This window comes from Gallinula chloropus (genome assembly GCF_964237585.1).
Source record: "Gallinula chloropus genome assembly, chromosome: 2".
Taxonomy (NCBI): domain Eukaryota; kingdom Metazoa; phylum Chordata; class Aves; order Gruiformes; family Rallidae; genus Gallinula; species Gallinula chloropus.
Window position 1 is genome coordinate 134,636,076 of NC_140086.1, and position 27,859 is coordinate 134,663,934.

Sequence of the window (27,859 nt, forward strand, 5' to 3'; positions counted from 1 at the left end):
AACTGGGATTTTAAAAAAATCCCTTCTAAGTACATATACACTTGGGAAAGATAGTTACATTTATTACAGGAAAAAGTGGCAAAAGTGAAATGGAAAAAGTCTAGTGTTATTTATTGCATCTTATTTAAGCATCTTGTGTGCTTGCTCATCATCATCCTAGAGCTCTAATCAAAGGTTAATTAAAACCAGTTTTACATGGTGTAGTATATACCAAAGTTGGGAGACTGGGGTTTTTTTCTGGGGTTTTTGTTAGTTTTGTTTTAATGATCGATTGCAAAGCAACACATGGTTTGAGATTAGGAATTTGAATTAAAAAGCATAATATTAATTCAGTTTGAAGGATGGAAATTGGTGTTGTATTCAGTGAACTCCTAAATGTTCTCTTTTCCCTACCACGGGTACTTGGAAATGAGCACATTTAGGAGACTTTGTTAACAATAGCACTGTTTCTTCAGTGTAACTGTTTACTTCAAGAAGGTTACAGTATTACTCTTTGCTTGGCCCAAGTTAGAAAGACTATGCACAACTGGTCTCATGCAGCAATGTCTAAACAGATTCCCACGTGAAATCTTTCTAAAAAATCTTAAATATTAAAAATAAGAAGTAATCAGTGCTTATTTTGAAAGACTTTCATCAAAGATAGGGTTTTCAATCCTTTCAGAGTAAATCCTTCTAATTTTCATTTACTATAATTTATTATTTATTATCACAAAATGCTGGTAGAGTACTAATTCTACAAGGCAAATATATGCTCATGCAGTCTCTTTTGTGCTTACCTTAGAAAATAGAATGTTTTACAAATTAGTTTAGTCTGATAACGTAAGATATTTGTGTGAAAGTGGTCTTGCCCAGGGAGGTGGTTGAGTCACCTTCCCTGGATGTGTTCAAAAAAAGGGTTGATGAGGTACTTAGGGATATGGTTTAGCATAGGATGGGAATGGTTGGGCTTGATGATCTTCAAAGGTCTCTTCCAACCTTGTGATTCTGTAATGAAACTCACGAGTGTGAAAGGTTTCATATCGATTGAGCTTTCAATTCTGGAAAACAAACATATCCAGGCCTTTTAATTTAATTGATCCTAGTCAGGTACTAGGTGGATGTCTGCTGACAGGTGAAAGGGATGTTAGTAGTAGATTCCACAGCACTGGAATACTGTGAAATGAAGACTGTCATCTTCAGCTCTGCAACACTGAGTGTATTAGCTTCTCATGTTACAGAATCACAGAACATTAGGGGTTGGAAGGGACATCAAAAGATCATCTAGACTAACCCCCTTGCCAGAGCTGGATTACCTAGACTAAATCACGGAGGAACACATCCAGGCAGGTTTTGAATGTCTCCAGAGAAGGAGACTCCACAACCTCTCTGGGCAGTCTGTTCCAGTGCTCCATCACCCTCACAGTGAAGAAATTCCTCCTTATATTCACATGGAACTTCCTATGCTCCAGCTTGCACCCATTGCTCCTTGTCCTATTACTGGCCATCACTCAGAAGAGCCTGGGTCCATCCTTCTGACTCTCACCCTTTACATACCTATAAACATTAATAAGGTCACCCCTCAGTCTCCTCTTCTCCAAGCTAAAGAGGCTCAGCTCCCTCAGCCTTTCCTCATAAGGAAGGTGTTCCTCTGCCTTAATCTTCCTGGTGGCCCTGTGCTGGACTCTTTCAAGGAGTTCTATGTCCTTCCTGAACTGAGGGGCCCAGAACTGTACACAGTGTTCCAGGTGCAGTCTCACTACGGCAGAGTAGAGAGGGAAAGGACCTCTCTTGACCTACTAACCACACCCCTTCTAATACACCCCATGATGCCATTGGCCTTCTTACCCACAAGGGCACATTACTGGCTCATGGTCATCGTGCTGTCCATCAGGACCCTCAGGACTCTCTCACCTACGCTGCTCTCCAACAGGCCAGTTCCCAACCTACACTGGTACCTGGGGTTGTTCTTCCCTAGATGCAAGACCCTCCTCTTGCTCTTGTTAAATCTCATTAAACTTCTCCCCGCCCAGGTCTCCAGCCTGTCTTAAGTCTTACCTGGGCCCCCAGCTGCTATTTTAATATAATGGTAATTAAAAAGCATCTCTGTAAATTAGGGGTTAATTTTATGATTTTTTTTTTAAGTTCTCATATTTCTACATTTAAAATTATCAGTTGAAGCATGCCCAAAATATGTCTAAACTATAGCTGATTTGCATTGTTCTGGCTTACTGGTAAGCTAACATCAAATAAGTCACCTGTCCAGAAACTCAGAAAGTCACCAATAGACAGTGTCTAAATTCTTTGTATTTCAGTCTTTTACTGTTATTTGTAAGAAGGAGTATTATTTTGGCTCTTCAGCTTTTCTTGGATTTTCATAGATAGATGCCTCATTCTGTTACTTCAGTTGCTTCATGTTTCTAATGGGCTGAAAATATGCTAAAATGCTTTAAAATACTATGGAACAGTTACTGTACAAAATCCATGGCAAATGTAGTTTATGTGCAGTTCCTTTTTTCCAGGTGCATGCTAAATACTGTGGACGGTCCTTCTGACACTGTGGAGGACTATCTGTGTGACCCTGAAGAGATGCCACTTGGGGCTAGAAAATGTACATTACCATGTCCTGAGGACTGTGTTATGTCTGAATGGGGATCATGGTCTCGATGTTCATTGGTAAGAAGTACACTGAAGTGTAACATTTATAATTTTAGAAGGATAATTTAAAAATATATACATGACCTATTGTGCAAAGATGCTGGATTAAACAGTGATTACACATGTAAATATCTATATTTACTAACAAACATCTTCAGGGTTGTTGATATTTATTTGAAAATAAAGTGTGCCAGTATTATCCATTAAGTAAAATTGTTCCAAAACACAAAATAAAATGTCACCAGTGGTCATTCTTCAGTGTGGAGTGCATTCCGTGGGGCAAAATAGCTTTGGCACTGGCTTGTGAGTGTGTCATTGAGTCTAACTGAGAGCGTCTCCATAGCAGTACAGCCACTGCACTGAAAACATCACTGTCTTATAAAGAGCAATATCTGTAGCTCAAGACTAAGTATAGAAAGATAATTTTGGGTCTCCTCTCCCTTCCTGCCAGCAGTTTCAAAAAGATATCTCAAAAGAACCCAAACTAAAGAAGAGATTATTTCAGGACCTCTGCGTATTTGTGCTCTGGTGCACTACTGTATGGCATTTAGAAAGTGAGCCTCCGTATCTCCAGTTTACAAATGAAATGGCTTCAAAATGCTAATATAAACTGGTTAGGAAAGTACCAAGGTATTATCAAATTAGAAGATATTTCATCTTGGGTGGTACCAAGGTGAAACAGCAAACTAAATTATCTCTGAAATAACAAGGAAATGGCTTCTCTTAGGCAACAGTGTGAGCCTGTCTTTTTACATTTGCGTTCTGTGAAGAGGTAACTTGAAAGGTTGTTATAATGCTGCATGAAAAGGCTTCAGGATGCTGAAATATCAAAGCTGTTTCCAATCTTCCTTTCAAGCCATGCAATGGAAGTAGTGTCCGTGAAAGGTCAGCTGAATCCCTGAGACAACCAGATGATGGAAAGTCTTGTCCTGCTGCCACTGAGACCGAAGTCTGCACTTTGAACAAAAACTGCTACCACTATGACTACAACGTGACAGGTATTTGTGGTGCCGTGATCCAGTGACAGCTTGGGACTATGACTTCATTCCATTCACCTGACAGGATGGATTTTTCAGCTTCATATCTGGAGGGAGCTGTGGAGCTTGTGCTGACAACTGATTCAGACTGTTTGTTCCAGACAAAATATTACTGGATACTTTGCCATTTGGTGTAGTGTGTGTGCTATAACTCCAGGGAATTTATGCTGATTATGGGGAATTATGTGATTTGCTCAAAATCCATGCAAATGAAACCAAATATGAGCTTTTCAGGAAGGCATCATGGCACTGACTATATGCAGCAACAGTGGTTGTTTACAAAAATGTGTAGCAGCTGGGCTCCATGAGCCTTTGCATGTGTAAAAGTTGCTTGTGAAGATTATTTTAGTCCATCAGAATTAAAATTAGGTGGGAGATTGGATCATTATGATTCCTATCTTCAAATGTTTGCTACACTAATGAATCCCTTGTTTTCAGACTGGAGCACATGTCAGCTCAGTGAGAAGGCTGTCTGTGGTAATGGCATCAAAACGCGGATGCTCGATTGTGTTCGCAGTGATGGCAAATCCGTTGACCTGAAGTACTGTGAAGAGGTGAGTAGATACCTGTGAGTAAGCTCCCTTCTAATGGTGCTAATTAATGCCGAGACAGCTGAGCTATATGACACGTAACCATCTATGCCAGATGTTTTGCAACACTATTCATGGATTATTAAGTACCTCTGAAATGAACTGTGCCATCAACATTGATTTTTATACTATTTCCTTCAGTCACTTTTAAGTGCCTCTGTGAACGTATGCTAATTATTATGTCCTGAAGGAAATTACTTAGAAACAATAATTAATAAAGTAGAATAAAGGTAATAAATCTTAATCAGGACACTAATCATCATTCTAATTTGATACAATTCCTGCACAGAGCCTTGGACAGCTGCCAGTATCAATCATTTACTCAATGTGTCGGAGAACATTTCTCACATACCATTCTGCAGCTGTGCTGAATACTAACTTCTTGTATCCAGCTGTGCAACGCAAAGGATACCCAAGTTAGTGTGGAAAAAATGTGCAGCGTGCATTAAATATTAAATAGAAACATACATGAAGAACTGACTAGCAGACAGGAGCCCTTAAATTTTGAAAGAGCCATTTTGCAAAAGTTCAAACTAACCTCAAATTTGACAGCACTGGTTTTCTGGCATTTTGTGTGTTGGTCTTAATGTTTTCAATTGCATGGAGATACTAATGTGAGAGGAAAATGGGAAGACAGAACAAGCATTGCATTAAGGGCAATCCTATGTGCCTTCCTGATGGAAAGTAAATGAGCTTGCTTCAGCTGCCATTCCCCTTCCACCTTGACATCAGAAACAAAATTGCTTCCAGTGGGGGGACTAGGGTGGAGTGGCATCCACAGCACCTTTGGTACCAACTCAGTTTCTGTTGCACCTTCCTGGATAGTGACTGCTCGTCAGGACATGCCAATGGAGAAGTCTTGTCAGAAGCGAAGCGAGTCAGGAAACCATCATGTACTTTGGACTAGAGTTTTTGAATGGTGTATCTGACCTGCTTAGGCTTCTGCAGCCCCTTCCAGTACCATAGATTCCTGAAGTTCTTAGCAAAGGCAGAAGGTTTCAGCTGAGACTGGCACCCTACTTTTGTCCCAAGTTCCTCATTCACACATAGGTTTTGGGTCTATAATCCAATCTATCGATCTATTGATCATTTATGTCTCCATTAAAAAACCTCAAGATCTGACTCCAGCAAGTTTCTCTGAAGTGAATAGAGGAATGTATGAATGCATTCTGTTAATGTTTTAATGTATTAAAAGGAAAAAGATTTGGCACTCAGGTTATTTTTAAGAGACTGTAATATTGATTGATTCATACCAAGACATGATATAAAATATCCATCCATATGAATATTTCAATAGAAAATAAATTGCTTTACTAGATTTTAAGGGGAAATATATATGTTTTACCATAAAGCCAAGAAATTTTTCCTGTTGTTAACCAAAGATTTTGAGCAGCATTTGGAACAAATGATTACATTTGACACTGAAAACTCATTTCAGAAAACCTATGAAGCTTTCCTACTTCTAAGAAATTAAAGTTTATTTTAAGGCAACAAGGTAATATCTCAAAAGATGCTTCCTGTAAATGACTGGGCAACAGATATAACAGTGGGGTCCTGGCTTTATCAGTGACTACTGTGGTACAATATTATTTCCTCTTTTGATTTGCTAGACCGTATAGAGATTCATCTTCTTGCACAAAGTCCTGATCCACTACGCAGTCACACTGTTAAGACTGTTTGTAGAATTATGGATGTGTAAGCAGTGGTACAACAAGGTCAAAGGCCGATCCAATAACGGTGAGGAGTAAAACCTGTTAACGTGATTAACAGAAAGCCAAGCTGTTCAGATCTTACCAAACCCTTCACTGTAAATATGTGAAAGTCAACTCTGTGACCTTTCAGGTCATAAGAGGAGAGTATTCAATAAATTATCAAAATGTGAATATGTACTATGCACTTCTTATTAATCTAGTCACAGTATCTGGGGGGGTTGCCATGTTTTTGCATTATAAGGGGAGTGCAGAAAAAATAAGTGAAATTCAAAATAAGGTGCACATGGTTAGAAAAGTTAATGATAAGAGAAAGATGAAATAATTCTGTAATCACTTAGCTAATGGAATTTCCCCTGGGCTATCATAAGTCTTTATAGTAGATGTATAAATATAGAAAAGGTTTTGTTTAATTTACGTGTGGATACATTTACAGAATTATGATTTTCATTATTGTACACAAAGAAGAGAGATCAGAATAGTTAAACCTATCCAGATCCCTAAGAAAGGGAGGTGTCCAGTGGCAATATCTGAGTTCCTATATGTAAAATATGGCTCAAGAAACTAAAACGTGTAAAACAACCTCTTCGTTCTGTCTTTTGACTATCACCATCACCATCTGGGTATGAGCATCAGCATAGGTTAATACTACCATTTCCTTCCAAGCCCCTGTGTTCTGGTTTCCTAATGCATCCGTATGATCTTGTGTTTGTTTCAGTCAATCAGATAAAGAAGCTAGCCAGTCATCCTGATTACTGCCAGGATAAATCAATTTCTAGAGCTTATTTCCAAGTCCTCGTTATGTTAACATAGTTCCCTTCAAACTCTCAAGGCACAGTAATACTGGATTACTTGCTCTCTAACTCTGCAAAATTAGCACATCACAAGAATTTGTCTTGTGCTTTCCTAGAGTATTTGAGAATCAAATCACCTAAAGCAAGCTGATTCTACTCATATTCATATATATGGGCTCTTTTTGTTCATTTACCTTCAATTAAAGATCAGAAAAGCCTAGAAACTAGCAGCTTTGTCTGCAGTGGAAAGCAGACTTCTCTATTTTATTGGCAAATAGTCTACTAGTCAGATTACGAGATTAACCTCTGCGGGAGGTTAATCTGTGTTGCCAAACATTCCTATAAACAAACGCAGATACTTCTTCTGGATCACAGGGTTTATAGAACATAGTGGTCTGGCAGCCTGGTGCCCCTGCTCTATGTGACCAGGAGTACAGGGCACTCAGCCGTAGCTTCCAGTGTAAATCCAGTACTTGCCATTCTGAAATTGGAAACCGTAACATATCCAGAAAAGAAGCTCTTTCAGGTAAGGGAGATACTGAACACTTTTCCAAATGTTTTCTAAGATCTTCAAGGCTAATTGTGTCTCATCAGTTGAAGGAAGGAGAGGGAAGAGAAAATAATGTGTGGTTAATATCAAATTGCAGCCTGCCAATTGCTCCCCGAATCTATTTCAGCAGCACTTCAGTATCTAAGACATGCAAATGGCAGATCACTGTGGGTAATCTTCAGCTTTCTCCTGTCCACCTTTAATATCTCTCTTGAGCTTTTCCTTCTGTAGCTGCCAAAGTCCAGCTGAGAAGGCCAGTCTTGAAAGAGAACTGTTGTGTTTCTATAATTGGCAGGAATCAATTCAGCAGGCTTTAAAGCTTTTGCTGAGAACATTTGACCCAAATATAGACTTCAAAGACAGTTCTCTAGTTTCCTAATTATCCAAATTCCAGATAATCCAAAGGTTTCAGGTGTTGCCTGTGTGTGATAGCTGGATAATCAAGGTTATACTGTACCACAGAGAAAAGCCAAGAATTTGTTCTTTGATGTATAAAACAGAACAGAGGTCTAAAACCTCATTTGTCTCAATAAATGGTACTGCAAATGCAAATTTAAGTCATGGTGAGTCTATCAGGATGAGACATTTCCAGTACTTATTGTAGCTTATTTATAGAGGACATGTTAATGTTGTCCCTAATTATTGCTCTATGCTTGCATTTAGTAGGAAATAGTGTTTTTATTTCCTTTTTAAAGTCTTAACTGCTGGGTTTATGCCATTAACCTTTCCAGTCATTAAAATTAATAGGTTTTGAAATGTCTAGGTTGGGTTTTTTTTAAAGCTATGTGGGGATTTTATCTACTTAAAGATATCCACAACCTCCTGGGATTCTGAAAGGCCTGAATGATGATCAGGATCTACTGGTGAGGGCCAATGAAGAGGACAGTCATTTATGCTGGGAAGCTGCAGATCTGTTCACATTGGCAGGATTGATTTTCTTTCGTGTTTTATATCGTACACACTATAGTGGACTTACCGTTTTAACTCATTCTGAAGCTGTGCAGGCTGCAGGGATTATTATTGTCGTGCTAATATTTATGCCATCAGTTGCATCATATATTCTCATGTGTGTTAGTGAGACTATCTCTCTTCTTCCTTGGATCGGGAAAAGCTGGAAAGTGGGAGTTGATAAGAACATAGAAATGGCTTTACAAGACCAGACCAAAAGGCCATGTAGCCACTGTGCTGTCTCCACAGTTTGTATTACTATAAAACTCATCTTTCTCTGTGGGGGTTCCATCATTTGTGAGTGTAAGGCTGAATCCTGCCTGGAGAATTGCTCAATACAGAATGTATTTTCTGGAAAACCAGTGAGTCTGTCTTATTTTCTGTGCCCCTTTCTCTCTTGCTCCTTCAGCATTTGCAGCATTTTACTTTAGGACTATTAGACCATTCTGCTTTTTGTGAAGCTTTTCAGAAAAATGTGCAAAGCTATATATTTTTTAGAAATAATCATTGCCAGTGTCATGTTAATATTTTTGCATATTGTAGAATGAATAGCATAATACGTATAATAAACTTACACACAACATTGTGGCTCTCTTGCTTTTTCCTAAGCAGATGCAATAAGGAAGAGTAAGGTGGACAGACATGTATGAGTTTCCATGTACTCCTCTCACAGCCTCATCCTGTTTTCAGCTCTTGGATTGCATTTGCCTGTGTGTTTAAATGTTCCGACTTTTCTTCCATTAACTTGTTCAGATTCTTCTGTGCTCCTGTAAATTTTCAGCATCTGCAACATCTTCTAACAAATAAACTGACTCTCCAATGCATGTTCATGCTCCTCCTTTTGTTAGTTTTGTTCCTAGCATCACTTGAGTGCAGTATTTGTATATTCCTATTTCAAAGTACTTTAATAATACTTCATAAATTACTTTGTCCTCTACCTGTTGTATAAATAATGCTGTGGAGCTAAAGTCTTCCATTTATAGGGTCTATTTTAGAAAATAATTTATGAAAATAGGATTTTGATTAGAGACCTGTAACTAACGCTGTTCCACAGGGATTGGTGTTGGGTCCAGTCCTGTTTAATATCTTCATCGATGACCTTGATGAGGGAATAGCATCCACCCTCAGCAAGTACCCGATGATACAAAGCTGGGAGGAGTGGCTGACACGCAGGAACACTGCGCTGCCATCCAGAGAGACCTGGACAGGCTGGAGAGCTGGGCAGGGAGAAACCAGATGAAATTCAACAAAAGCAAGTGTAGAGTCTCGCACCTGGGAAGGAATAACCGCTTGTATCAGTACAGGCTGGGGGATGACCTGCTGGAGAAGAGCTCTGTGGAGAAGGACCTGGTGGTCCTGGTTGATGACAGGTTGGCCATGAGCCAGCAGTGTGCACTGGTGGCTAAGTGAGCCAATGGGATCCTGGGGTGCCTCAGGAGGAGTGTGGCTAGCTGGTCGAAGGAGGTGATCCTCCCCCTCTAGTCTGCCCTGGTCAGGCCCCACCTGGAGTATTGTGTCCAGTTCTGGGCTCCCTGGTATAAAAAAGACAGAGGTCTCCTGGAGAGAGTCCAGAGAAGGGCCACGAAGATGATTAAGGGCCTGGAGCATCTCCCCTATGAGGAAAGGCTGAGTGAGCTGGGACTGTTCGGCCTAGAGAAAAGAGGACTAAGTGGGGTCCTTATTAATGTTTATAAATATCTTAAGTATGGGATGCAAGGGGAAATGGCCAGCCCCTTTTCAGTGGTCTGTGGAGATAGGACAAGGGGCAATGGCTGCAAGTTGGAGCACAGGAAGTTCCGCATCATCATGCGGAAGAACTTTTTCACAGTGAGGGTGACAGAGCCCTGGGACAGGCTGCCCAGGGAGGTGGTGGAGTCTCCATCTCTGGAGATATTCAAGACCCGTCTGGACGCCTATCTGTGCAGCATGAGCTAGGGAGCTGCTTTGGCAGGGGTTGGACCAGATGATCTCTTCAGGTCCTTTCCAACCCCTATGATTCTATGATATTTAAAAATCAGCATATGCATTAGCACTATCTTGAAGAGAGATTTTTAATTGCACCAATAATACAGACTGAATGTTATGTGCTGACCAATGAATCTTTTCTTTCAGCTTGGTTTGGAGAAGACATGGCAAATGAATACATCCTGTGTGGTGGAATGTCCTGTGAACTGCCAGCTCTCTGACTGGTCTCCTTGGTCTGAGTGCTCTCAGACGTGTGGCCTTACAGGTCAGTATATATTTTTGGCCTATTTTAGAGTGATGTTTTTTGGTTTTGGTCCCCCCCCCCCCCCGCCCCCCGTAATAAAAGCAATTATATCTCTTTGCAAAACTGCTAAATGTAGTTAGCTAGTGAGAGTAACGGGGAACTAAATCGGCCTTATTCATTCAAATAATATGCTTCAGTGAGACTGTACTCACTGAAGATAATGAGCATTTGGCCCAGAATAGTTTCTGACTCTGGGAACAGAGAGAGACATGGTGAATGATATATTGAGACAAAATCAAACAATTCTGTGAATATTTATTTTTCAGAAGGTGGGCAGTGAAAGAGGAGGGAGGGATTTCCTCCTAGGTTTCATTAGTGGTGAGTTTAGTACTAAACTTTTAGAAGAGCAGAGTGATTAAATCCAAGAAATTTACTCACTGCCGAATTTAGTATTATTAAACACAGATCAAGGGTGAGGAGACAATTATTTCACTCTGAATTTTTTTTTTCCCCCAAAATGTTGCTAACCACTGTCTAAGCTTTTTAAAATCAAATCTTTGTCAGAGAATGGATATCAAAGACATATTCTATTTTTGGAGGAACTGGTTATTTATTTGTACTGATACGCCTCTTGAATAAGGACCTGAAAGCACCATTGTGTCAGGTAACTAAGGTGTACAGACAACTGAAAGAGAATGGTAGAAGCCCATCTATGAAGCTTCTTCATTCTGTAATCACGTCTGGGACATGTTATTGCAGATACTGGGTGGTCAGCAGCATATGGAATCCATTTTCTGCTATGCACAGAGTAAAAGGATATTGTATCTTCTTGTGTTCCATGGGGAGTGCACTACAGGGAAGAGGTCTATGCAAAAGCATCTGAAAGCTGTGGCTACATCAGGATGCCAACAAGAAGACCTATGGATTTTTAATGATGACAGTTAATAACTTGATACTACAGTATCTAATAATGTAACATTGTTTCAGTTCTTGACATTATCTTTCAAAACATGACTTCTAAATCAAAATAATCTACACTTCTATATTCAATATAATCCTTAGAGAGTGAGAATTGAACCAACAGCTTCATTGAAGGATTAAATACCCTGTGAGACTTCCCTTTATAAACTTAGTTTTATACAGAAGACCTGAACAATTGACCTGATGTTTTTCTGAATGAGAATTATTGTTGCTAGACTTTTTCAAAATGTGAAGGTGGGTCACTGTCTGAAATCCCTGTGCTTTCCAAGTGTAAATTTGTTTGTAGAAGTGAAAAAATAAAAAAAGCTTTAAATTCTCAATGTTTTTAAGAGATGATGGCAACCTCACATTTAAGTCTTATAGCTGTAATTTTAGGCAGAATGTTGGAAGTAATTGCTGTTCTTCAGTAAATAATAGCTGTCTAATAATTAGATACAGTGCTCACAAAGCTGAGTCAGTCTTGTGCACCCATGCCAAATACCCATGAAGTTGAGGAACAATTCTATATGCAAAAATTCTGCTCATTGCTGTACTTTGGGTTATTTTTTTCTTCAGTACTTTTCAAGAAAATCTTTTTTTCTCCTGTGACATCTCAGTTGGAGCAGCTGTGAATCCAAGAATTATGAGGCTCCACTTGGTAAACAACTTTCTAGCTCACTGCAGTGAACACAGCTGTCTGGGAGACTGATATAGTTCTGTTGCTGCGTTGTGGCTTGTGCAGCATGCTCTCAGCAAAAGATTTGTGTCATGATCATTAGGTTGTTCAATTCCAAATGCATCAGATTGAAATATGGAATTAAAGATGAATTCTTTTAGGCCATTAACACTGGATGTTCTGTACGTAAATCTATGTAATGCCTCAGTTTATTATAAGCCTTAGTATGCAAATTTAAATATATGCTTCCTTTTTTAGACTTGGTTCATATATTTATCTATATTTATGTATATAGAGATTAATGTACCACAGCTGTCTTGGTTTTGTGAAAACACCTACGAGGTGCCAAGCCCAGAGCTGCTACTACTGGCACATAAAAATTATTTTGGCTATATGACAACCTCTCTGTAATGAAGCATAATGGTCTAATGTTCGCTGTAAGATGAAGGAAGTAGAAATTGCTGAAAGAATAAAAATATCTCCCTCTTTCTGTTTGTAACAGTATTTGAAATAGAACTTTTATCTTGATGATGCATGATAGTGGACTACTCATAGTTGAAGTGAAGATTAATGTTGGATAAGCCTATTGTATTTTAATTTTCTTCGTGTCTGAGTGAAGAATCCTCCATCCGCTGAAAAATCTGCATCTTATCCAGACAGGCAGTGAGGGAAAGTTGCAAGCTAAGCTGTTCCTTGTAGTGGGGATCAGACCATCAGGGGACATGATTCTGTATTAACTCGTGGAAGAATGGAACATGTTGGCTTCTTCCAGCATTGAACTCCAGATGAAGAGCCAGAATCCCCACTGAAGTGGAGATCCATAAACATACTATAATGTGCAGAAAAAGTATTTTCTCCCAGGCTTCTGAACAAGGAAATTACTCCTTTTGTTTGCTGTTTACAGCAGCAATCTGAAACCCTAATCAGAAATACTTCTGAACTTCTTGCAGTGCAAATAATGGAATATAAATTGTCTGACTTGTCTGCTATATGGATTTACATTTTCCAAGAGCCAACAGATATGCTTTACGATACAGCTTGTCAAATGTGGAAGAAATGACTTTATTCAAACACAGTGCTTTCCCCCAAAATAGAAACATATTGAGGAATAAATCAGTCTGACCACTGTTAGTTATATTCTTGTTTCTCCTTTACAGGAAAAATGATCAGAAGAAGGACCATAAATCAGCCATTTCAGGGTGATGGGAGGCCCTGTCCCTCTCAAATGGAGCAATTCAAACCCTGTCCAGTAAAACCTTGTTATCGATGGCAATATGGTCAATGGTCTGCATGCAAAGTAGAGGTAAAAGCCATATGGGTCTTTGAAGTTACAGAGCTTGTATATCTAGGCAGATCTGTGGAACACTCAGATACCTGCTCATAAGTGTAAACTATTTGCTTCCACCCCTCTTACACAAAAAAATGAAGATTTGTTCTTAGAGTTCTTAGCTGTTAACAGATATAACAATGTCCTATGGATATTCAAAGCATAAATGCAAACTTCGGTACCTGAACAGCATCTTTACTAATTAATGAAATTCTTCGATTGTAAAAGAATTTCTGTGGAAAAAGACTGGCATCCTAGAAGAGGTCGTCACTTGAGATACTGCTGTGGTTACAATTAAAAGACATAATTAGCTCCATACTTTAAGAAACAGTGGTAGCAGCCAGCAGATTTTATGGGTGGGTTGGTTGGTTGGTTCAGAAATAGAGAACTAAGGTTTGTCTGGTTGTTGGTTTGTTTTGGGATTTTTTTCCCGTGATGAATAAGTAGTTAAGCAAAAAAATAGTAGGAAACAGTGACACACAGTTCAGATATAGTTTTTGGGCACTTTTTGTCCAGCTTCCATGTGTGTTCTCCTTCCCCAGGATGCTCAATGTGGAGAGGGAACACGAGTGAGGAACATTTCCTGTGTGGTTTTTGATGGATCCATTGAAGATGTCGGCAAAGTAGTAGATGAGGAATTCTGTGGAGAAATAGAGCCTATTATAGATGGCAATAAGAAGATGATACTTGAGGAAACCTGCACTGTCCCTTGTCCAGGTAACAAAGCTATTCAGATAGATGTTGCATTTCAAGACTGTTGGGTATAGTTACAGTTATCAGTGCCTAGCATTAGCCACAAGTAGCTAAATCTTTTCCCACATGCTTTACTGGTTGGATTCATCCATGAAATGACCAACAAAGTTACATTTCGATAGTGGCTTCATGACAGTAAATGAATTAGAAAAAATACCAGGTTTTAAATTTTATGAAAGACATGTTTCAGTCACAGATTGTATCTAATAAGAATAATTTTTTTCACTAAATCTTTTGGAATAAAATCTGTATTTATCTCTGTGACTCATTTTTTACAGCTAAATCTTTAACTGCTTAGATCACCTAATTATTACTTTTAATGGTGGCTAAGAACTTGATGCCTTTTACAGATGTCTAAGGAGGTTAAGCCAGGGAGTATTTTGGGGTGTTTTTTGTTGAAAGGGACAATTACAAATAAAACTAATACTTTGGTCTCTGAGAAAATACGAATGTTTCTGGCTATTTAACGTGCTGGACATGGCATGTACTATCATTGCCCTTGTAAACTGAATCCAAAGCAATTGTTACAAATGATCAGGTCCATGATCCTCATATTGAGAAGGATTAACAGCCTATATCATCTGTTTAATTTCTAGTGAAACTCCTCCAGTTCATTGCAAAAACTTACTTGTAGAATCTGAAGTATATTGCTCTTGTTCGGTAGAGTCATTAGTGATATATCTTCAGAAATAGCAATTGACTCCTTCAGTTCTACTGTAGCTATCATTCCATACCAGTACTCAGGGTTTTGTTTTCTTGCAACTCTCCTCCGTCTCAGGAATTATTTCCAGTTCTGAAGTTGGACTGAAGGTAAAGTTGTCTCGATAAATAGAAAATAATAAAAATTGGTGAGGCTTCCATCACTGCTTTGTGCACAGCATTCCATTTGCATAACTTTCACATATTTTTTTTCTTTTTAAATGAAAATTGGAAAAATAAAAAGCCTTTAGTTACATTTTCTTGTTAGTCAAATATATTTAAAAAAATATAGCTGCTTACTGCTTGCTTTTATAATTTTGCTGAGCAGGAACCTGTTCAACAATCTCACATTTAGCCAGCAAGAATAACTGCCCTGTGGGGATGTGCTAATGATACGCTCCAACTAATGTTTCCAAAAATCACTACTTGTTTTCCTATTATGTATACATCAGTTCTTCAATTATTCATTTCTTCGCATGCTTTCCTAACATTGGCAAATAAAGTTCCTTCATTAATCAGGCATCTGGTCAACACAATACTGATTATATCTGTCATCAGTATAATGCAAGGTAGCATGAATTTTTAATAGCTCTTTCACTGAAATAATGAGAACTAAGAGGTTTATTTATGAGTCTGTGCACAGTTTAGTCCTATTTTCTACCACAGTTTTAACAAAATGGTTTCTTTGTGTTGTGTCTCAGATCTTCCTTAAATGTTCTTTAGCCAATCATGCTAATTTAGTGTCATTACTCTAAATTCATATTTAAGTTTTACACTATAGGACAACATTCTACAAATCTCTATTAACCTAACATGAAATCGCCAGAGCAGACATTTTAATCACCTTCCCATTCCCCTTCCTTGCAAAGCATCTTCCAGCTGTCAGTTCCAATGCCTGTTTGGAGAAATCCTGCATGAGGACAAGCAATGTTTTAAAACTGGATGATGTTTTCTCTTCCTAAGATCAAAGAAAAAATTGTAGAGAAGATATCCAAATCTAGCATAAGCCATACAGGGTGCAATACCCTAAAATTTACAAAAAAACAAACACTGGATAGTGTGTTACTCAGAAATTAAAAATAAGATCCTATAGGAATGCTACAGAAACTACACTGCTTTAGAACAAATTAGGTTTTGTATGATCTTTTTATTGCTATTTTATACTGCTCAGATATTCAGAGAGTGTCAAAATATTGCCTTCTCTATAGTAAAAGTCATGGTTAAGAGGAGGAAAGACAGGAACTATAAAGAGGGAGAATAAACAAACTAGATTTGGACATTTTTTTCTAAGACATATTTAGTGAGAAAACCTCTTCACATACGATGATTGCTCATCTTAGAAAATTGCTATTTGACAGGGGACTGTTACTTGAGAGAGTGGTCCGAGTGGAGCCTTTGTCAGCTAACCTGTGTTAATGGTGAGGATCTCGGCTTTGGAGGGATACAAGTCCGATCTCGGGCCGTGATCATTCAGGAATTAGAAAATCAACATCTCTGTCCAGAACAGGCTATAGAAACAAGACCGTGCAACGGTAAGCACCCAAATACGCACAGGGCCACTTTGCTGTAAGGAAAAAATACAAAACAATAGTTTTATTTTACTTTCTGTTCATGGTATCAAATTTAGGCAAATACTGATTTGATAGATGTAGAAATACTCTTCAGTTTTTGTATTCCATATATCAACTGTAGTAAGAAGAGCATTCACACGTGTACTATCATATGTTACTTCTTTAAACGGTCGTGGGAGATATGATGATCCTTCTTTAAAAATGAAATTTCTTTTCATGGTATGGGAAAAGTACTTGCCTTACCTGCTTAATAACCTTAATAAAAAGAAATCTTTAAGTTTTGGGTTAGATTTCTATACCCTTTGAATTGTTGCATGACAGTTAGTTTTAAATGTCTGTCATACTTACCACCAGGATTTCTTGCCTGTTTAGATGCCACACAGATCAGGCAAAAAGGAATTTTATATTTATAAGGGAGCTAAGGTGCAGTAGGACTTAATGCTTTATCCCAGGCCATATGAGATGTGTACAGCTGAGCTGAGACATGAAGCCAGATGCAGCCCAAGCCACCTTGCCAAGCACTGGAACATTGATTGAAGCTCAGTATTACCAGGAAAGGAACCCAATTCCTAAATGAGTTTTGTCCAACAGATGGACCACAACCATTATGAGGTTATTGGAAACATCTGTTTTACCCATTAACTACATTAGGCTCACTCCACTCACAGTGTGTACATCCATTACAGTTTTTGTTTGGGACACATCTAGCCTATTCTGTATGTATCCGATAAGTGAAAGAGGCCTTGGAGCCTCCATGCTTGCAGTGAACCCTTCTAAGTTGCTGGGTGAAGGAGAAAGGGGCCGCCTTAGCCATAAAAGCTGTTAAATGTAATGAGTAGGGTCTAGTGAGGAGTGTGGCTGTCTCCAGTGGCAGCCTAAAATCTTGTCATCAAATTTATTGAAAAGTTGATGTTCTCTGTGTAGATGGCCAGTGCTATGAATACAAGTGGATGGCTAGCCCATGGAAGGGATCTTCTCGAACCGTGTGGTGCCAAAGGTCAGATGGTTTAAACGTCACAGGTAACTGTTCTTTTTCTGTACACACCAAAACCTGGAAAGCAGGTGGATGTCTTTTCCCAACATTTTAGTTTTCTTTTAAAGAATTTGCTAAAAACACTTGTTCCTGAGTATGGGTCAATATGCTGTTGCCTTGCACCATTATGTTTTTGCATACTAAAGATGTAGTTTCTTATCCAGAATTACACAGCATGTAATGCTAAAAATATATAAAGGTGTTATCTTCTGTGCTGGACTTGGGATGTCTTATATTGCTGTTGTTTTGTTTTTACCATAGGCGTCTTTATACTTCTAAATTTAGGGTTTCAGATTTCAAGCCCTACAACAAATAGAACTGTTGTCACTTTTGTATTAAATTCAATCCAGTGCCCATACAGAGGCAGAGTGAAATGCATAGCTTGAAGATATGCCTATATCAAATATCTCCTTAAAAATTGCAATATATCAAATTTCAATAAATGTGCTAGTATAAATTTATTTCTTCAGTGACATAAACCTGTAGCAGGATACTTCAGTGGACAGTTGTGGGTTGTAGTTACTTTTTGTGTAAACCAAAGCAGAAAATACCTTGAAGTAAGAATGACCGAGTTCTCTGAATTCAGGAAAAACTTATATGTTTATTTACATGTATTTATTTTTCAGAATTAGGGATTCATTTAAGCTAATGTTTAAATATTTTTTATATCAGTCCAGGTAATAGTAAAAGAATCCCAGGGATCTAAACACATCCTCAGTGCCAGCCACTGTCAGGTCAGTTGCAGGAGGGAATCTCTAATTTATGGACTGCCAATACAATACTTCTTGATGGAATCCACCACTACTATCTGTTGTAACAGAAATAAAAATGTTCTGTATTATTTTTGCAAGGTTTTGAAATAGATCTTAATAGCCCAGAGTCTCTTTTGCAAGTGTCACTTTGTGCTGTAAGAATATTAAAATGCATCTTCACAATAAATGCAACAGGGCATTATTTATGCACCTTGATTACTTCCTGCCTAGGATTGTATGGTAAGTAAGATTCTAAGTATGAATTCTTATTAATATAAAATATTATCTATTAACAGTCCTACACGATTTCAAAATAAATAACATCTTAGCAATTATGACTCAGATGTTAAAATCAGAATATATTCAGTAATCACAGTCAGTCACACAAAATAATAGTTTTTTCTGATATGACTGAATACAGCTATGTGATAAATCCCAGAAAAGTGTAGGAGTATGTGATATTGGCAGATTTTTCATGATGGGATTTCCGAGGCAGGCTAACCTTGGACCTATATTGTATCACTTCTTTCAGAGTTTTTTTTTGTATGTGGTTTTAAAGCTGTGGTAACTTTCTGGTCTGAAATGAAGAGTAGACAATGTAATTACCAGTTTCCATGAAATGCAAAACTGTTTTTTTTTCATTTATTCCTGATAAATTTCAAACAAACCACTTGAGTATACTGGTCTGCAAGAACTTCTGTGCATGAAGGATGCAGTCGTGAAATAGGTTGCAATTTACATTTGACCTTTTTTAAAAAAGTGGTTTGTATAAACTAGAGTATTTAAGAACTTACACAGATCGGTGCATGTACATGATTGATTTAAATGGTGATTACACGGTTTCACCTAGAATCAACCCATATCTCCTATTACTGTGTTTCTTTGCCACCTTATTGCTGAATATTTGGGTCCAACACAGTGTATTTTAATTCAGGCATTATCAATTTGTTATTATGACTCCTGATGGTATTTTTTAAGGCCTTTATTTATTTACTTGTATCATTGTGCTGAGTAGTTGTTTTTTACTTGAAGGTGTTGTTTCCCATGGCTGATGAGACAACTCTTTCCTTCTTCAGCTTCCTTGGATGACTGATACTTTATTACATAGATTCCCACAGGCATGTGATTTGTATGCTAGGACTTAACAATTTTTCTGTCTGGGGGGTGGGGAAAACTTACGGCAACCAGCAGGGTTTTCTTTGCTCTTCATCAGCCATCCCGTTAACATTTTGATCTATGTAACTACATCTAACTGCATCTGCTATGGTGGTGACCAAACTGAACTATCAGGATTTCATCATCATATCACACCAGTATAAAAACATTATTGATTTGGGAGAGGCAAGAAAAGTCATTCTATAGCAGTATAAACATGAAACTGTGCAATGCTTTCCTTCTCTGAAAAAGAGAAGGAAACCCAGGTACATTCAAACTGATTCTACATGTATTTTTAAAGTCATTCTGGCTGAAATGATAGTGAAAGCCTGATTGTGTGTATTGGTCTGTAACAATAACAGCCCTGCACATAAAGCCATAGCAGTGAGAACCAGGACTCTACAGAAAGGAGAAAGACCGAAACCTACTGTATTGTCAGTATCATAGCATTCAGTAGTTTACTGATAATGCTTCTTTCCTTCTGAAAAATCTGTCTTAGACTAGCATAAAGTGTGGCTTCGTAAGAGGCAAAGCTATAGCATGTGTAAAAGTGACTACTGAGGAGCAGAAGAAAACAGGTATCCATTCATAAACTGGATGAACACTTTGTTTTCATTTTGACATTATTTTCTTTGTGGCCATAGTTTTAATATGTGAGTCCTAAGGAGGGCCCTAGAGAACCAAAAATCTGTCCCCTGAAGCACAAAAAACCCCATTTAAACTGTCTTCTAAGCAGTCCACCAAAGGAACAAAGGGAAAGACAAAAGGTTTGCTTGCCAAATAGTAGTTCTTTAAAATGCACGTGAGTGCAAATACATGTGCTGTAACCTTACTCTATCTGTGAGAAAATGTTTGATACTGATTATCCTTCACCCTGGAATAAGAGAAGGACCCCAGAGTAGCAATAAAGTTGTAACCCGTGACATGCTGTAGCAAGTAACGACACCAGTAGTGTCGTCAGCGGTGAGGTAATACCATGTCAAAATATGATTTTCTGTCCTACAGGGGGCTGTTTAGAGATGCGCCAACCAGATGCTGACAGGTCATGTAACCCACCGTGCAGTCAACCCCACGCTTACTGCAGTGAGGTATGTGATACTGCATTGGGGCACAAAACACCCCTGTCAGGGCTTTCCGCACATCTCTCTGCACTGCAGAGTATCTTCAGAGATTTATAATCCAATAATTCATTTATTAAAATCAACTTTGGACCATTTCCTACCTTTCAATTAAAAGCTGAACAATCTCTGTCGATTTGGTAGGAACCTGCATAAAGCTACACAAAGAGGTACTTCCCAGGCTAGCACACATCACAGCAGTCATCTTTCCCAGTCATCCATGTTGTTATTCTTTATGGCTCTCAGAAAACTGTGTTTCTCTGCCACACAGTGTAAAACGCTTGTTCCCCACAGACTAGAACGTGCAGTTGTGAAGACGGATACACTGAAGTTACGTCCTCCGATGGCACGCTCGAACAGTGCACTCTCATCCCAGTGGTGGTGATCCCCACCATGGAGGACAAAAAGGGAGATGTGAAAACCAGTCGAGCTGTGAACCCTACCCAGCCCTCCAGTAACCAGTCAGGACGAGGAAGGACCTGGTTTCTACAGCCTTTTGGGCCAGGTGAAGTCATGCAGTGAGCAGTTCTTAATGCTAAGTACTGCTGCAGGGTCTGGCATTTACATTTTTGTGGTGCCAAGGAAGAAAGGAAAAACCCTTAAGTGTTGGTTTAAGAAGACAGGCATCTCTCCTGACTGAAAACAATGGAAGAGACATAATCAAACCCCTAGCCTTTTCAGCTAGTCCATCAGTGTATTTAACAAAATCATGCATTGCAGAAGACTTCCTTTTAATCCCTCTACCTGTTGAAATTCACCAAAGCTATTTGAAATGTGACTTTAGAAGGGAGGTGGCTGCATGGTTGCAAGCCGGGATGTTAGATTTGGCTGCCTCAACTAATAATGCCACTGACAGAGGGGTGAAGAGGTAGCATTGAATACTGCAGAGGATGAGGGATACTTAAAATTTGCAGCTGTAGCGTAAATTGTAGGAAAACAGTCAGTATAGATACGCTAATGCTTTTCTGCCCTATCCATATTTAAACTAATACATGTAAGACAAGACCTAACCATATTATTGACATTTAACGTAGACATGTTCTAAATCTCTGTAGGCAATTACTTGCTTTTATGATGGACTGTGTTCTTTAGAGCTGAGCAAGGACTTATGTGCTAGAGTGGCAAGAAATACAAGTATCCAATCAAAACTAGTTTATAAAGTCCATCACATCATCAGATTTCAGTAAAAATTTCCTGGTACTGTTAAGCATTGAAATAAATAAAAGTTTAAGTAACACATAACTGTCACGTAAAGAGATATGATGCTTGTCCAAAATGTTAATTATATTAAGAGAGCAGTTGGTTACCTTAAGTGTCTTTTAAATTACACAGAGCTAAATATTCTAACACACTTGTGTCTTAGAGTCTTCACTTGTTTTTAAGTTTTTTATGAATGTTTTTAATTTGAAAATTGAGAACAGTATTTTTACATGCATAATCCATAAAATGCTGCAAATTGAGAACCACAGCAATGCTTCTAATGAGCAGATTAAATCATGTTTGGGTTAGAAATTCTTATGTTAGATCCCATTAGTCCTACTAGTATTTACTGGTTTTTGTACTGTGATACTATATTTGATACATGAAATAAAATGATCCTTATTCCAACTAGTTAATATTTTAAACCACAATAAAAGAAAGAAAATTAAACTTCTCTGGTCCTCCTTTAAAAAACAACTTACCACATCTGTTTTCCTTTACACGTTCTAGTAAACCACCCAAAAATGCCAGAGGGTGGTTTGTAGCATGCAAATGTGAGACAGACACTTTCGATTGTTTAGGAACACGTATTCTCATTTGAGATCAGACATGCTTTTTGAAGCAAGGAACGGTTGAGAAATATGAAAACACAGCAATTTTCCAGTAATTCAAGTTAGGAAGGAAACACAGCTCAGATTAAAACAATTATATTCAGTAGGGTATTTTATTTAGTGAAGGTATGAGCAAATGTGGAAGAAAGCAAATATTTTGCAGTTCAAATGAAATCTATGCTTGATTATTTTAATCCTAGGATTGGGTAACTACTGGAAAGGTTTTAATTTACTCTGGCATGATTATTCTTTTCATCATAGTTTCTAAGTCTAGACTTGAAATAGTTCTTTTGCTGTCTTCAACAAATTATATTGCACTTCCAGAAAGGAAGATATTGAAACAGGTGTCTGTGCTGATGTATAATCCAAAACAGATGAGTCAGAGATGCCAATTCCCTTGTATATGTAGAAGTAATCTGTCCAGGGGAATGCAGAAAACCTGTTAGACGCTTATAGTTATATAAGATGAATGATCTCGTTAACAGAGTTCCCTGCTTTGACAAAAATAGGTAGTTCTAGACACAAGGTAATGCCAGTATTTTTTCCAAGGAGATACTATTTTAGAACAAGCAAACCCAAAGACACCCGAACCCCCTTACCAATGAAAATGAGCGAACAAGAGAAGCAGCTAACCCATTCAGCAGTACTGAAGTCTGAATTCCTCCCAATGTATTATCATATCATTGAACACATCAGGTCAAATCTACTGTTTAATCCATCTTTAATGGATCAGTTATTTCAGTTATACAAATTATTATCAGTTATAATGTTTCATTCGGTTGATTAATGTAATGAAGCTAAAATGTTTTTGTATTAATTAGTCTTGAACTAGTTGTTTACATGCCTTCAAGTCTTTACATTGCTAAAGAACAGAAAGCCTGAACTTAATTGCCCAACTGTAGAGAGGGCTACTGCGGATCTGAGCTAAGGTAGTTTTAACTGTTATTATTGTGTTGCAGAAACATCAATTGCACTAATAATGCCTTTTTGTTCTCCAGAGCTATCAGGAAGCAATAGGTATTTGGTCAGAAAAATGTTATGTGTGTTTCCTTATGCTGATAATATACATGACTTCATGAAAAAAGTTTTTCCCCTTGTAAATGAAATCACAGAATCAGAATCACTAGGTTGGAACAGACCTTTGAGATCATCGAGTCCAACCATAATTCAGCATTTTAATGGAATTTTCATTGTCAAGGGGGTGCAACAAGGCTAGCTAACCTCTCCTAAAAGGGCGTTTTCAGAAAGCCATGCAGAAATTTGCGAAATGAATCGGAAAAAGGTAGTGAGACACACGGAATACACTGACCTTTGGTTGTGACTTGCTCATTTGGGGTTCAGAGCAAAACTCCACAGGCAAAGTCACACCATTTTTCCTGGGAGAAGTGGGTGCATCTAGGATTAAGGCTAGCAGGAGAGTTGGCTGTATGTATGCCTCAGCCTGAAGGGACACCACGTCCAAAATGCAAGGCTGCACATAGAGTCCTTATTAGCAACAGATAATTATATTTATGATCATGGGTTATCTTTTTGATGTATTTTTGTTGGTTCTGTGGCAGTAGAGAAAGTTTTGTATGTTCAGTTAAGGTACAGATAAGGTAAAAAATGCTAAAGGTATTAAAAAGCATACAATTACATAGCAAGAAGAATGAAAATAATAGGCAGGTTGATTTACTGGAGCTAGAATTGAAAGTGATGCTAACAGCATAAATCAAGCTCATGCTGATAAGCTGCCCTGTGATCACACTGAAGGATTGTCCACTGACAGCAGGCCCAAGGCTGGGTTTCTGGGGGTCTCATGTGCTGCCTCTGCCCCACATCGTGGCTCTATTTGGCTGATCCAGACTTTATCTGAAAAGCAGAACACAAGTGCACAGAGAAGTTATTGCTCAGTTGTTTAATAGTATTTACTCTTTCTAAGATGTAATTGCTACTGAAGGCATTTAGTTTGGATTATAGAAGTATTTCTGTACTATATCAGAACTAATAATTTAGCAAAACTAACTCAAACACTACTGACTAACATTCATTCCTTTTAGATGGGAGGCTGAAGACCTGGGTTTATGGTGTAGCTGCTGGTGCATTTGTTTTACTCATCTTTATTGTTTCTATGATCTATCTAGCCTGGTGAGTTCTTTAATTATTTACAAACAAGCAGTCCCACACAGACTGTAATGCAAGCATTTACATATGCCGCTGTAGAAACTACAGACGCTTCTGAGAAACGCAGTGTTTATTTTTCCATGTCCTTTTCCCCAAGCCTAGGTCGGTGGACTCTGGTTGTAGTCTAGATGACAGCTAAGTACGTGCTCTCCTAAGGTTAGATGAGCTTACAAGTATGGGGTAGCTTAGCGTATAGTTTATTTTTGCCCAGTTTATCTGTTATGAATGTAACATGGCCATGATAATTTCATGGCTTCTGTATCACAAGACAGAGAGAGAAATAGCAAAAAGGAAATTTAGTCACGAGGCAATTCCGGATTGATATTTAGCAAGATAGAGCGAAATGCAACCAAAAAATAAGTCTGAAAATTTTCTCATGTGTTTTTCATAAATGAAGCATTATTTTGTTGAAAAATTGTATTGCATGTGAAAGCAAAGGCTTTTAGGATCAACGAATCACCTTTGAGAATGCTTTCCCTGAGGTTTTCTGGGTACTGTTTGGAATTTCTGATCCAAATGACTCTGAGAGAGGTGTGGTCATACATGTCAGGCCCTTGGCTGTACTGCATTAGCAGACATTTGGGGGGGGCTTATGGACTTGTTTGGGTTTTAGTAGAACTTCCCCAAAAATCTCCTGTCAGTCCAAGTAAGGAATTATTTTTGGCTTGAGAGAAGGAAAATCTATTAGCATAAAATTCCACTGTAGATTCTTCGGACTGGAATCCATGGCTAGTGCAAGCCACTGTGACAACCGAATTAGCTTTGGACATCCTAAGTGACAGAGCTGAGATAAGATTTCAGATGCGACTGAGGATGCACAGGCCTGATTTTAAAAATGTTTATATTATCCTCTAAAGAAGACAAATACTAAAGCATGTACAACCATGCATTTTCCTTTTGGCTTGGTAATTTTATAAGACTATATCAAATGAATTGGAAAAACTGCTGGATTGAAATCTAATTCAAGGCTGGACAGGGAATGGTAATGACTAACAACCATATCCCTGCTATTTCTGACTGATTTGATTATAACATCTAGAATTAACTGTAGTCAATCCAGCAAGCATAATGAGGTAAAACTAATAGAAAGACAGAACTTTCCAATGGAAATCCCTGGTGTGTCAGGAGAGGTTAATAGTTGAGTCATATCGTTTAAAAGAACCTGATTGTGGTTTTGATACATGACCAAATATTGCACTGCAGGCTCTGGGTTCTTCTGAAAACTGATTGATCTTGCAGGATTACCTGCCAAGGATTTCATCAAGTCCTATAAGCACCATAACAGCCTGTTTCCAAACAACCAAACTTTGAATTGGATATTGTTTTGGGTTGATAAAGAGATAATAAGGATCTAAGTGAAGGTTTTAGGATTATAACTTTTACAAATGAACAACCAATTGCATTATCTTAAAAGCACATGCTCATCTTTCATTTAAGACTAAAATCCATCTTTGCTATGTTATTAGTTTCTTGTTCTATTTACAAATTATCTTACTGTTTCAGCAAAAAGCCAAAGAAGCCCCAGAGGAGGCAGAACAACCGACTGAAACCTTTAACCTTGGCTTATGATGGAGATGCAGATATGTAAAATATAACTTCTCGTGGTGACGAATGGAGTCTAAATTAATGGATTGAAATCAGAAGGTATCCAAAGCCACAGGGATTTTCTATGGAGTGGATTAAGTGTTTTGACTTTTTCTTTTTTGTAACTGCACCATAGATAAAGGATGGATTTCATAATGCCTATGGATATTCGAGGTATTATTGCTTTACTTTAGACCATCAGCACTGAGAAATCTGGCAGAATCACGTTAATAGACACTGCAGTTGGGAGATTTGTGGTCTTTCCTCAATCTTACAAACCATAAGCACCACTCCTGTCTCCAGAACACTGTAGCTGACGTAATATTAACAGTTGGAAGCCCCTGCAACATTAACCAAGTATAATCAGTACGCATGAAGAGTTTGTACCAAGCTGTCTATGACTCTTTATATTCAAGCATAACATATATACTCAGTCAAACCGTATGTTATTACTCTATCAGATTATATACTTGTTAAAGAGCAATTTAGTGCTTAGTACAATATTAACTTTTAACTGGGATTAACATTTTGCCAGTTGGCGATAACTTGTGTTAACCTGCATTTCAGAGGGCAATGACTCACTTGCGAAATTCTGTCCTGTTATCACTCCAAAGTATAAAGGCCTCATATGTACATCCAGAAGGGAGGCATTCTCAGATTCAGTATTTTCTAGCGGTTGCTGTCTGGAAAAATACACATTGTAAATGTTACAATACGTTTCTACTTTCTCTAACTCAAACTGTTGCCTGCATCTTTTTTGCTACATGCAAGGCAGATTTTTGCACTATATTAGTGCAGCATGATATGCACTTAACTAGTATTGCCATAGAAACTGCCTCTTTTTGGAAAGGATAATGATGTATCTTGTGCAAGGAGTGTCAAGTAGACAGGTCTTGGATCCTGAAGAGAGTAGTGCTTGGTTTGGACTGCGACTGGATGGAATCGGCTAACGACGTGTACTGTACGCACCGTTCCTCGTCACAGCAGCCATTTGTAGTCTCTATCATGGCAGTAATACAAGTGTCTAGTTTCTTGCCCCATCTACCTGTCCTGGTATAGATTGTCCTGCTGGTTTCTAATTGTACTTTGAAGGCTGTTTATGACTAGAATTTTTATATTTGTTAACTTTGTTAGAAAAAAAAAAGAAAAGAAAAAGAAAAGTGGTTGCCCTGTAATCCTGAGTGACATACTTGCTATCTAGAAAGGTATTCCAATTGTTTGTTCAAGTAAAATAAAATGGGTTTACTTTTTTTTTTCCCCTTCTGCTAGTTGAGAGCATTTTCAGTGTTGCTGACAGTGCAATCCTCAGAGCCCTTTTGTCTTTTCTAATTTGATAATTGGGTAGATTCTTTTTAATTACTCAGTTAAACTCTTGAGTGTACTGGCAAGTAAATAAGATCAATAGTTCTGCCATTTTAATACTCATGACTTCTTAAAAAACTCTGGTGGTATAAAAACTCAGTTAACTTCTTCCATGTTCATGGCTTTTCAGCATTACGCTTCTGACATGAAGCTCATTAACTCGCTGTTGTATCTACATGCCTGTTACAGATGTGATTTGTGACCTGAGAAGGGTTATTCTCATCAGATGGCTTCTATGTGTAGCCCAGACAGATATGTGACTGTGCCACTACTAAGCAATACAAAACTTTATCAGGCAACCTCTCAAAAATAATTGTTATATAATGTTCAATATTAGGTTCTCAGGTCTTTTTTATAACCTAAACCGTTCCTGCCTACTTACCATGCTATTTACTCAAGAAGCACCAGTTTTGCACACTGAATA

The 27,859-nt window shown here is 38.1% G+C and overlaps 1 protein-coding gene across 1 annotated transcript in view; it reads left to right on the plus strand.

The window, feature by feature from the left end:
- THSD7A (thrombospondin type 1 domain containing 7A) overlaps positions 1-26,077 on the plus strand; it is a gene marked incomplete at both ends in the record, with an annotated part of 276,654 nt that extends 250,577 nt beyond the window's left edge. The window contains 12 exons of the mRNA XM_084260677.1: positions 2,499-2,652; positions 3,491-3,632; positions 4,110-4,225; positions 10,375-10,492; positions 13,265-13,410; positions 13,977-14,151; positions 16,245-16,418; positions 17,382-17,477; positions 20,403-20,485; positions 20,810-21,020; positions 24,366-24,453; positions 25,993-26,077. Of these exons, the coding sequence (XP_084116803.1) occupies positions 2,499-2,652; positions 3,491-3,632; positions 4,110-4,225; positions 10,375-10,492; positions 13,265-13,410; positions 13,977-14,151; positions 16,245-16,418; positions 17,382-17,477; positions 20,403-20,485; positions 20,810-21,020; positions 24,366-24,453; positions 25,993-26,077 (1,588 nt within the window). The remainder of the gene's footprint in view (positions 1-2,498; positions 2,653-3,490; positions 3,633-4,109; positions 4,226-10,374; positions 10,493-13,264; positions 13,411-13,976; positions 14,152-16,244; positions 16,419-17,381; positions 17,478-20,402; positions 20,486-20,809; positions 21,021-24,365; positions 24,454-25,992) is intronic.
- Between the last annotated feature and the right edge of the window lie 1,782 nt (positions 26,078-27,859).